Source organism: Pseudophryne corroboree, chromosome 2 (assembly GCF_028390025.1).
Source record: "Pseudophryne corroboree isolate aPseCor3 chromosome 2, aPseCor3.hap2, whole genome shotgun sequence".
Lineage (NCBI taxonomy): Eukaryota > Metazoa > Chordata > Amphibia > Anura > Myobatrachidae > Pseudophryne > Pseudophryne corroboree.
In genome coordinates this window covers 802,655,628-802,666,987 of record NC_086445.1, presented here as the reverse complement: position 1 = coordinate 802,666,987, position 11,360 = coordinate 802,655,628, and the positions used below count along the sequence as shown (strand labels likewise).

At 44.1% G+C, this 11,360-nt stretch overlaps 1 protein-coding gene across 1 annotated transcript in view; it reads right to left on the bottom strand.

Moving 5' to 3' along the window:
- Positions 1-288: 288 nt before the first annotated feature.
- LOC135049248 (amine oxidase [flavin-containing] A-like) overlaps positions 289-11,360 on the bottom strand; it is a 261,522-nt gene continuing 250,450 nt past the window's right edge. Inside the window, exons 14-15 of the mRNA XM_063955623.1 lie at positions 6,986-7,048; positions 289-3,125 (exon numbers count right to left, since the gene is read on the bottom strand). Of these exons, the coding sequence (XP_063811693.1) occupies positions 2,973-3,125; positions 6,986-7,048 (216 nt within the window). The 3' untranslated portion in view covers positions 289-2,972. The remainder of the gene's footprint in view (positions 3,126-6,985; positions 7,049-11,360) is intronic.

The window sequence follows — 11,360 nt, the reverse complement described above, 5'->3', positions numbered from 1 at the left end:
GGATACTCAACCTGTAATAATAATAATAATAATAATAATAATAATAATAATAATATATTACAGTTGACCATAGAATATCCAGCAGGGATGAAGTTTCACGTACCGTCTTATTGCAGAGGTGGCATCCTATCACAGTACCATGCTTGATGTCACTGTGAGCTCTTCAGAAACCATTTGAGAAACCCTCAGGTCTCAGGATGGCCTTTTGTTTTCATGCAGCAGAGGTTTGATACATCTCCCCCCCATAGTTTGGAAACATAAAATTACTGTATTTGAGACGAAAACAAGTTGGTGTTATAAAAAAACTTTTATTTATCTGAAGTCTATTTGTTCTTTAATCGATTTCACTGTGAAGCTTATTTGTTCTTTTTGAATAGATGACACTGTGAAGCTTATTTTAACTGTAAATAGAAGTTGTTGGGCAGATGTACTAAGCATAGAGACTGATAAAATGGCGAGAGATAAAGTTCCAACCAACCAGCTTCTGTCATTTCTCAAACACAGCCTGTGACTTGGCAGTTAGGAGCTGGTTGGCTGTACTTTACCTCTCTACGGCCCTCATTCCGAGTTGATCGCTCGCCAGCTGCTTTTAGCATCAGTGCACACGCTAGGCCGCCGCCCTATGGGAGTGTATCTTAGCTTAGCAGAAGTGCGAACGAAAGGTTGGCAGAACTGCGCGTAAAAATGATCATGCAGTTTCTGAGCAGCTCGAAACTTACTCCTACCTTGCGATCACCTCAGTCAGTTTAGTTCCTGCTTTGACGTCACAAACACACCCTGCATTCGGGCAGCCACTCCCCCGTTTCCCCAGCCACTCCTGCGTTTTACCCTGACACGCCTGCGTTTTCCAGCACACTCCCTGAAAACGGTCAGTTTCTGCCCAGAAACACCCACTTCCTGTCAATCACACAACGATCAGCATTGCGACTGAAAAGCGTCGCTAGACCTCGTGTAAAACTGCATAATTTTGTGTGAAAATACTTCGCGCATGCGTACTGCGGCCCATACACATGCGCAGAAGTGCAGCTTTTTCAACTAATCGCCGCGCTGCGAACGAAAGCAGCTAGCAATCAACTCAGAATGAGGGCCTACATTTTATCACTCTACAGGGCTTATACAGTACATCTCCCCCATAAATGTGATATATAATGGTAAAAAATTTGATCTTCATCTTAACAAAAACACATACTGTAGTATAACATGAGCACAACAACAAGTAGTCATTACTGACATAAAGAACATTAAATCATGAACATAAAACTGTATTATCAAGTCTCAGGTGACTTCCTAGGAGAATCATAGATTGTCTGCTGTTAATTATTCTATTTTGATACATTGCTGAAATGCATATTGACTATATGTAAACCACTGTTATTTAGACTCCTATAAACATACTGTAATCACATTTTCAATGCTAGTACAAATAATTCTAGATTAGTCAATACATTTTAGCAATGAATTACCTGCATCAATTCCATTCCAATAGTGTGTTAGATGGAGTGAAGCACATGACAACTACATCTATAAACATATTGTCAATTATTTTTACTGTGTGCTTTCGTATGCCACTGAATGACAATGAAATATAAGCTATTAAGCTAGGCAAAATAGGAACCAAATATGGGGCCTGATTCAGACCTCATCGTTGTTGTGCGAAATCGCACAGTGGCCAATTATTGAATGACTGTGCATGTGTATGCACCGCAATGTGCATGCGCGTAGCCAAACAGTGTCAGGATGGTGCGGAAATTTCTATTGTACGGGCGTTCACAAGGATATTGACAGGAAGAGGCCATTTGTGGGTGGAAACTGACCATTTCCTGGGAGGGTCAGTAAAAACGCAGGCGTTCCCAAGCATTTTCAGGGCAGGTGTGTGATGTCAGCTCCGGCCCCGATCAGCCTGATTTCTTCGCACTGGAGGAGTAAGTATTGAGCTACGCACAGACTGCACACAATGGGAAAAACATTAGATAGTGAGTGTGATGCGAACAGATTTGCAGCTGTCACTGACTGAGGGGAATTTTCACACAGCATACACCTGCAATCGCACACTTGCATGGGGCGACTTTTCACTCACCCTGGCCGGCGACTATCTGATTGCAGGACAGTGTAATTTGCAGAACAGCGATCAGGTCTGAATCGGGCCCCTGGTTGCCACTTTGCAAGTTGCAAATAGCCAAAATCTCATTACAACTGGTTACGCATTTGCTTTCATTGTCTAATTTGGATTAAAATAAAGCTAATGATTGATTGGTCATAATGAGTTAATGCACACCAGCACTAAATAAATGCTACTGTCTATTACTTATAATAAAAGGCTAACGCTGCTCCTCAGCTGTCTGGGGGCAATTCAACTGTTGTGCGCACCGGCAGCCACTAGATGGTGCCTGACAGAGCAATTCAAGTGTTGGCCCGTTCGCTGACGCTGACATTACTGTTATGTTGTTCCTTCATTTTGACAGGCTGGTAACTAGTTAAACATAATTAAGGGTTGACTAGAAACATGTTGACAGAGAAGAAGCATTGTACAATATGTATCCAGCATAAAGGTCTGTTTTACACAGTTTCTTTTCATGGTTTTATAGAAACATCCAGTTTACAATCAATAGAACTGACATTGTATGTTGCATAACTTTTTCCTTTGTCAATTTTGCCGTTATCCTAAACTCTGCATAGATTATAGTATTTCCGCACATCTAGCAATGGAACTACAATGAGTACTTTCACTTTGAAAATCCTATACCATTTATCTGGCTTAGTAAAATGCTATTTTAATTTTCACTTTTAGAATTAAACAGTCTCCAAAATATATTTTTTTCATTATGTAACACATTTGGTGACAAAATGGAAAGGGTGTTTTTTTCTTTTTTTTAAATTGCAGCCTAAAATAAAAAAATTATACTATTGATTGACATATTGCAAATGGCATTTCAATTGATTCATGTTACGATTCTAAAATTAAAATATCCAGATTATACTCTGATGAAGCCTTTTTTGTATGCTAGAAACCCAAGAGCAGTTGCAGATGCAAAAAAAGTAGAGTAGCCGATACACCTAACAAATCCTTGCGCTGATGGCAGAATTCTTTCCAGAAATGATCTATTAAATGGCAAGGCTGGAATATCCTAGAAAGGAAATAACACAGTTAGTTGAGCATTATCAATTGACATAAATAGTTCATGGAACAGCACAAGCAAGTAACAAATTGGAAATTAGAATGTAAATACAAATGTCCATTTGATAGCACAATCTTCCTTCATTCATTTCATAGAAACCTTATATTACAACATTTTATTTGCTGATGGGCTCTACTCCTCTCATGATCATCCTCACAGTCTGTGCCCTCCCTCATTGCACTGCTTGTCACATGTAGTAGTGCGTTCAGTAAAATCCACTTACTGCACTGATTAGCAATTAAGATAACGCTTGATACGAGTACGACTGAAGATAAAGTTGCTTATAGCAATAAACTGGTATAGATGCTCAAATACGTAAGTGGATACCACCAAGCTCACCACCAGGACATAGATGCACAATGTTCAATATAGGGTCAGCAGTAGTGGACTGGAAGGAGCCGGCTGGGAGGCACCGGACATCTCCGTTCTCCCCGATGTGTGTGCCGCTACAACTTCCAATAGCCGCCCGATGTTGTCCTGCCATGGGAGTGGATTGCTGTCCATATAGCGAGCTGTCCCCAGAGTGACACTCTTCGATAAAGCTCCGTTATGAGCGAAACGCGTCAGAGGCCACTGGTGACTACTCGTCCAACTCCGGGGACAGCTCGCTATATGGACAGCAATCCACTCCCACGGCAGGATAACATCGGGCGGCTATTGGAAGTGGTACCGGCACACACATCGGGGAGAACGGAGATGTCCGGTGCCTCCCAGACGGCTCCTTCCAGTCCACTACTGCTGACCCTATATTGAACATTGTGCATTTATGTCCTGGTGGTGAGCTTGGTGGTATCCACTTACGTATTTGAGCATCTATATCGGTTTATTGCTATAAGCAACTTTATCTTCAGTCGTACCAAGCGTTATCGTAATTGCTAATCAGTGCTTGGGATAAGCACCTACTGGGACACTAACTTAATCTTTTGCGGGACTACTCACAATTGATGTTTTTAATCTTTATTATACATATCCCCTTATTGAAAATCATCTACATCAGTGCACTGATTTATTCTAGGTTTGATCCACCTCTTAGAAGTAATCAGATAAGCTGGGAAATATTAATGATTATATGCACATTTTTAATGGTATATATACAGTGATAGGCCATTTTTGATATGTAATTTATTTTTGTTTTTTATGTTTTATATTTTTATTGTATATTTTTGGTATAAAGTATATTATACTGAATAAATTATTAATACCATTGCATGTGGTTTCAATTATCCTACGGACCCTATCTAACAAGCGCAGAGTAATCAAATTTCTATTGAAGTGTCATCTCCTGTAGTAACAGGAGAATGCGACTAGTTTTTATGCTTACACAGGCATAAATTTATACCCTGCAGTTGATTATTAATTGGAGTGTAAACCACTTTTTGTAGTTACCTGTGATTTGATTAAGCGCCAAGAGACATATTGGTTTTAAAATCCACTTACTGCCTCACAAAAGATTAGCACACCCATCTTTGGTATTGTGAACGGGATGCGGTCAATATACCGCCTGTCGGGATTCCGGCGTTCAGGATCCTGATGCCGGAATCCTGTCAGACGCGTAAATGATGACGCCCGGAATTCCAACACAAGCCCGGTATTTCCCCTTGGGTGGTGTACGCCACCACCCGAGGGGGAATAGTGTGGTAAGCAAAGCTTGCCACCGGGCACAAAGCGCGGCAAGCTCTTGAGGGGACTTGCTGCGCTCGCTGCTAGGATTCAGTCTGTTTGGATTACGGCGTCAGATCCCTAACCGCCAGGTTCCCGATCACAAGGAACCCATACTAAATCCATTGTGAACATTGCTTTGAGCTTATTGGCTACAGGTAGTGCTATCTTTAGCTACTTCAAAACTGGAGACATAGCATATTATAGGGGAAACAAACTGCAGCAATGAAGATGCTAAGGAAGTTAGTATTTCTGTATGAATTGACTTAGCTTTGAAAGATGTGCTAATTATTGAGACTTTGGAGTCTATTTACTAAGCCTTGGACGGAGATAAAGTGCGCTGAGATAAAGTACCAGCCAATTAGCTCCTAACTGCCATATCACAGGCTGTGTTTGAAAAATTACAGTTAGGAGCTGATTGGTTGACACTTTATCTCCATCCAAGGCTTAGTAAAAAGACCCCTAACTGTATGTATCTTAAAGGGAACACACTATTAGATGCTACAGAGAACTACAAGCAAACAACAGCTCTTTGGTGCTCTCACACTGGGATCCAGCGCTAACTTTCAGGTGCCATAGGGTGAGATTTGTTGGAGCTATGCTTAGGAGGGGTTTCCAATAGAGAGCAACTTCTATAAGAAGCTGTGTCTATTGGGTTTCACTAAGATATCCCTGCTGACGGGATGCTGGCGGTCAGAATACCAACACCGGCATCCCGATAGTGTAAATCCCAACAGGGTGGAGGTAAGACTGTTCCCCCCTCTCCCCTAACCCTTCCTTTCAACAGCCTAACCCTAACCTCCCTCCTAAGTGCCTGACCCTAACCTCCCTTCAGTGGTGCCTAAACCTAACCCCATTCTTCCCCACTGCCTCACCCTAACACTCCCTTCTTAGTGCCTAAACCTAACCTCCCCCCTGGTGGTGAGTAACCATAAACCCCCTCCCCACCACCACCACTGCAGCCGAACCCTAATCCCCCCTAGGTGGCGCCTGAATCTAACCATACTCCCTAGGCCCTAACCCTCTCACTATACTTACAGTCGGAATGCCGGCTGTTGGGATTCCGGTGTCCGCATTCTGACAGCTGTCGGGATTCCAGTGTTGGCATTCTGAATGCCAGAATCCCGACAGCCGGCATATTGACTGCATCCCGTTTATTATTGATAATCAATTTCACAATAAGATTCTGTGTAATCTGTTACAGTACATAGCTTTTAAAGGTAGCCATGTGACATGGGCAGTATCTTTGTGAAGTTTGTATGTTTTCCGCACTCTCCAAGTATGACTATATTAAATTTAAAGTAGTTGAATAATCCAAGTATCCTTAGATTATGTCAACTAACTAAAATATATTCTGAAAGTGATGTTACTATATATCCATGCCCCAGGATATACAGTAGAAATTTATGTTAGGATGCATACTTAGTTGGATAAGAATCATTGAGCCCTATGAAAAATTACCATAAAATACAGTTGATTGTTGAGTAGGAATGCAGGATGAGCAATGCATTCACCTGAACTATTTTCCTGTGTTCATGGTCTAATATACAATTCTAGTAAAAGCACATGCCTAATTTATGTAGATAATTAAAAAAAAAAAAAAAAAAAGGTCTGTATTTTATTTTTTTATTACCTCGGTATATTCCCTGTTCAAACACAGCTGGATTGCCAGCATATTTATATCACAAAGTGGCTACTTATTTTCCTTTTTTGCAAATCTAGGCTCAGTGAATTCATTGTTGTGAATGGTGTTTAAACATTTATTAACAGATTCACCACAGGTAATTGCATTTATAAAATAAACATAAAGAACAATAGCAGAACATTGGGTTCTGGGTAAAATTGGTCACATTGGAAAATATGAAAATAGAACGGAGAACTGATCAGCTGAAGTGTGTTTGTAATAGACTTGTGTGCTTAGAATGGAGTCATATCTTATTTACAAAAGAAAAGCATTAGCACAATCTTCCTACAGCTACAATCCCCCAGCTTTCATTTTCATCAGCTGTCCCTGCAGAGGTTAGTAAATATTGTTCAGCTAGAGGGAATCTGTAGATAATGAGGTGCAGAATTGTATTAGAAAAAGCTGTGTTTTTCTCATTTTAAGCACAGTCATTAGTTATTAGATTCGAGGATAATATGCGACTTACCACAGATTCTGGTTCAGGCAACCATATTTCATTCTCCGAAATGAGTCCCATTTTGCACATTATCTGTAAGCATTAGTACAACATTTTATGGTTTAATAATTTCACAGTATGAAAGCACACAATCGTCTGAAATGAACAGCTTCAACAAAATGTTGCTTAGGTGTAAGTATTTAAATTATAGATTGCTAGATATAATACAAATTAATCATTTTTCAGAAGCTTGTTTAAAGCGGTATGAAAGAAAGCAAATATTAAACCTATTAAAAAGGTATGAAAGTAGTATCTGTATTACCTCTTTCACACCAAACTATTAACCCAAGTCATTGCTGGGGCAACCTGGGTTCAGGTTGGGTGTGAAAGGTTCTACTTGGGTTGCATATCTCCCAACATGACCCTACCCAGGAGGGACACAATGCTCTGCTTCTGGACTTTCCTCTTAATGTATGATTGCCGACACCTGTGCTGAACAGGTTAATGGATAAGATAAGTGTTTCAGCACAGGTGATAGCAATCATGCAGTAATAGGGAAGTCCAGGAGCAGAGCATTCAGCACAGGTGATAGCAATCATGCAGTAATAGGGAAGTCCAGGAGCAGAGCATCCTGTCCCTCCTGGAGAGGGTCATGTTGGGAGGTATCGGGTTGTGTTACCTGGGAATCTAATCCTGGTACAGTAGCCAGCAGGTACAAACCAGGCACCAACTTGGGTAGCCTGCAGTGTGAACGGTATGACCTGGGTCATTCAACCCGAGTCACGCTAAAAGTATACAAGGAGCCATATTACCGGTGTTTGGAGATATGGGCGGAATGTACTAATGTAGCACTTTTGCTGGATCAGAGTTTGCAGTTACATCGCATCACTAAAGTCGCGATGTTCCCGCTCCTCCACTTACTGCACTCTGGCATGTATCATCTTTTCCTCCCCCAGCTGCCTCCGCGATCTATCTGTTCATGTTTTCTTTCAGCCCCATTGCACATGCACACTCAGCCAGAGGCTGTTATGTGCCATAAGCTCTGCAGGACCTCTCAGGAATGTTGTGTCAGCGCCATCTATAACATAACTTAAACATAACTTAAAACTACTCGCAAGGCGCCATGGAGCATGCATTTGTTTGAGAGAAATAAATACTAGGTTATTTGATTTTAAAGCAAAGCATACAGTTAAAGGATCTGTCTTTGAAGACTAAAAGTTATGTGCAGGGATGGATCTAGAATAAAATGACAGGAGAAGAGGGATTTTTTTTGCGCTTGCCAAAGGCATGTGCGTTCCTTGAAAAGTGGGTGGGGCTTCACAACAAGGGGCTTGGCCTCAGAGGGAACACTGTATCCATGAGCCACACCCTAATTTTCATCACGTTTACTTACCCACTCTCTTTATGCTAGCCTCCTCACCCACTCCCCAGCTCATGCCAACCTTTGCCTCCTCAGTCCTCATCCACTCCCCTCAGCAGTCTCAGCATGGATCCTCTTCCCAGAATCTGGGCTCAGAGTGACAGTCCACTCTTCCCCCTCCTGGCCCCTCTTCCTGCACACAGCACTGCTCAACAACTCACCTCAATCTCAGACAGTTTTTCTGAAGACAGGGAGAAGCAGTGGGTGACACCAGGGAATGGGTGACAGGGGGAGGCAGTGAGTGATGCTAGGGAGAAGCAGTGGGTGACGCCAGGGAATGGTTGACAGTGGAAGGCAATGGGTGACACCAGCGAATGGGTGACAGTGGGAGGCAGTGGGTGACGCCAGGGAATGGGTGGCAGGGCGAGGCAGTCGGTGACACCAGGGAATAGATAACAGGGGAAGGGAGTGGGTGACATAGAGGATGATGAGAAGAGGCAGTGGGTGACAGGGAGAATGTTACAGGAGTGAGAGGTGATGGGAAGAGACAGTGGGTGACAGAAAATAAGAATTTACTCACCGGTAATTCTATTTCTCGTAGTCCGTAGTGGATGCTGGGGACTCCGTAAGGACCATGGGGAATAGACGGCTCCGCAGGAGACTGGGCACAATTAAAGAAAGATTCAGGACTATCTGGTGTGCACTGGCTCCTCCCCCTATGACCCTCCTCCAGACCTCAGTTAAGATACTGTGCCCGGAAGAGCTGACACAATAAGGAAGGATTTTGAATCCCGGGTAAGACTCATACCAGCCACACCAATCACACCGTACAACTCGTGATATGAACCCCGGTTAACAGTATGATAACAACGGAGCCTCTGAACAGATGGCTCGCAATAACAACCCGATTTGTGGAACAATAACTATTTACAAGTATTGCAGACAATCCGCACTTGGGATGGGCGCCCAGCATCCACTACGGACTACGAGAAATAGAATTACCGGTGAGTAAATTCTTATTTTCTCTGACGTCCTAGTGGATGCTGGGGACTCCGTAAGGACCATGGGGATTATACCAAAGCTCCCAAACGGGCGGGAGAGTGCGGATGACTCTGCAGCACCGAATGAGCAAACTCAAGGTCCTCCTCAGCCAGGGTATCAAATTTGTAAAATTTAGCAAAAGTGTTAGACCCTGACCAAGTAGCCGCTCGGCAAAGTTGCTGTGCCGAGACCCCTCAGGCAGCCGCCCAAGATGAGCCCACCTTCCTTGTAGAGTGGGCTTTTACTGATTTTGGCTGCGGTAGTCCTACCGCAGAATGCGCAAGCTGAATAGTGTTACAAATCCAGCGAGCAATGGTCTGCTTAGAAGCAGGAGCACCCAGCTTATTGGGTGCATACAGGATAAACAGCGAATCAGTTTTCCTGACTCCAGCCATCCTGGAAACATAAATTTTCAGGGCCCTGACTACGTCCAGCAACTTGGAATCCTCCAAGTCCCTAGTTAGTCGCAGGCACCACAATAGGTTGGTTCAAGTGAAACGCTGATACCACCTTCGGGAGAAACTGAGGACGAGTCCTCAACTCTGCCCTATCCATATGGAAAATCAGATAAGGGCTTTTACACGACAAAGCCGCTAATTCTGATACACGCCTGGCCGAAGCCAGGGCCAACAACATGACCACTTTCCACGTGAGATATTTCAAATCCACGGTTTTAAGTGGCTCGAACAAATGTGACCTCAGGAATCCCAAAACCACATTGAGATCCCAAGGTGCCACAGGAGGCACGTAAGGAGGCTGAATATGCAGAACTCCCTTGACAAAAGTCTGAACTTCAGGCAACGAAGCCAGTTCCTTTTGAAAGAAAATCGACAGAGCCGAAATCTGGACCTTAATGGACCCCAATTTGAGGCCCATCGTCACCCCTGCTTGCAGGAAATGCAGGAAACGACCCAGTTGAAATTCCTCCGTTGGGGCCTTCCTGGCCTCACACCAAGCCACATATTTCCGCCAAATGCGGTGATAGTGGGTTGCAGTCACATCCTTCCTGGCCTTGATCAGGGTAGGAATGGCTTCCTCCAGAATACCTTTTTCCTTCAGGATCCGGCGTTCAACCGCCATGCCTTCAAACGCAGCCGCGGTAAGTCTTGGAACAGGCAGGGCCCCTGCTGCAGCAGGTCCTGCCTTAGCGGTAGAGGCCATGGGTCCTCTGAGAGCATCTCTTGAAGTTCCGGGTACCAAGTTCTTCTTGGCCAATCCGGAACCACGAGTATAGTTCTCACTCTTCCCCTTCGTATTATTCTCAGCACCTTGGGAATAAGAGGCAGAGGGGGAAACACGTAAACCGACTGGTACACCCACGGTGTCACTAGAGCGTCCACAGCTATCGCCTGAGGGTCCCTTGACCTTGCGCAATATCTTTTTAGCTTTTTGCTGAGGCGGGACGCCATCATATCCACCTGTGGTCTTTCCCAACGGTTTACAATCAATCGGAAGACTTCTGGATGAAGCCCCCACTCTCCCGGGTGAAAGTCGTGTCTGCTGAGGAAGTCTGCTTCCCAGTTGTCCACACCCGGAATGAACACTGCTGACAGTGCTAGCACGTGATTTTCCGCCCATCGGAGAATCCTTGTGGCTTCTGCCATTGCCCTCCTGCTTCTTGTGCCGCCCTGTCTGTTTACATGGGCGACCGCCGTGATGTTGTCTGATTGGATCAGAACCGGTTTGTTTTGAAGCAGGGGACTTGCTTGGCATAGGGCATTGTAAATGGCTCTTAGCTCCAGGATATTTATGTGTAGTGAAATCTCCTGATTTGACCACAGCCCTTGGAAATTTCTTCCCTGTGTGACTGCTCCCCAGCCCCGAAGGCTGGCATCCGTGGTCACCAGGACCCAGTCCTGTATTCCGAATCTGCGGCCCTCTAGTAGATGAGCCCTCTGCAGCCACCACAGTAGTGACACCCTGGTCCTTGCCGACAGGGTTATCCGCTGCTGCATCTGGAGATGCGACCCGGACCATTGGTCCAACAGGTCCCACTGGAAAATC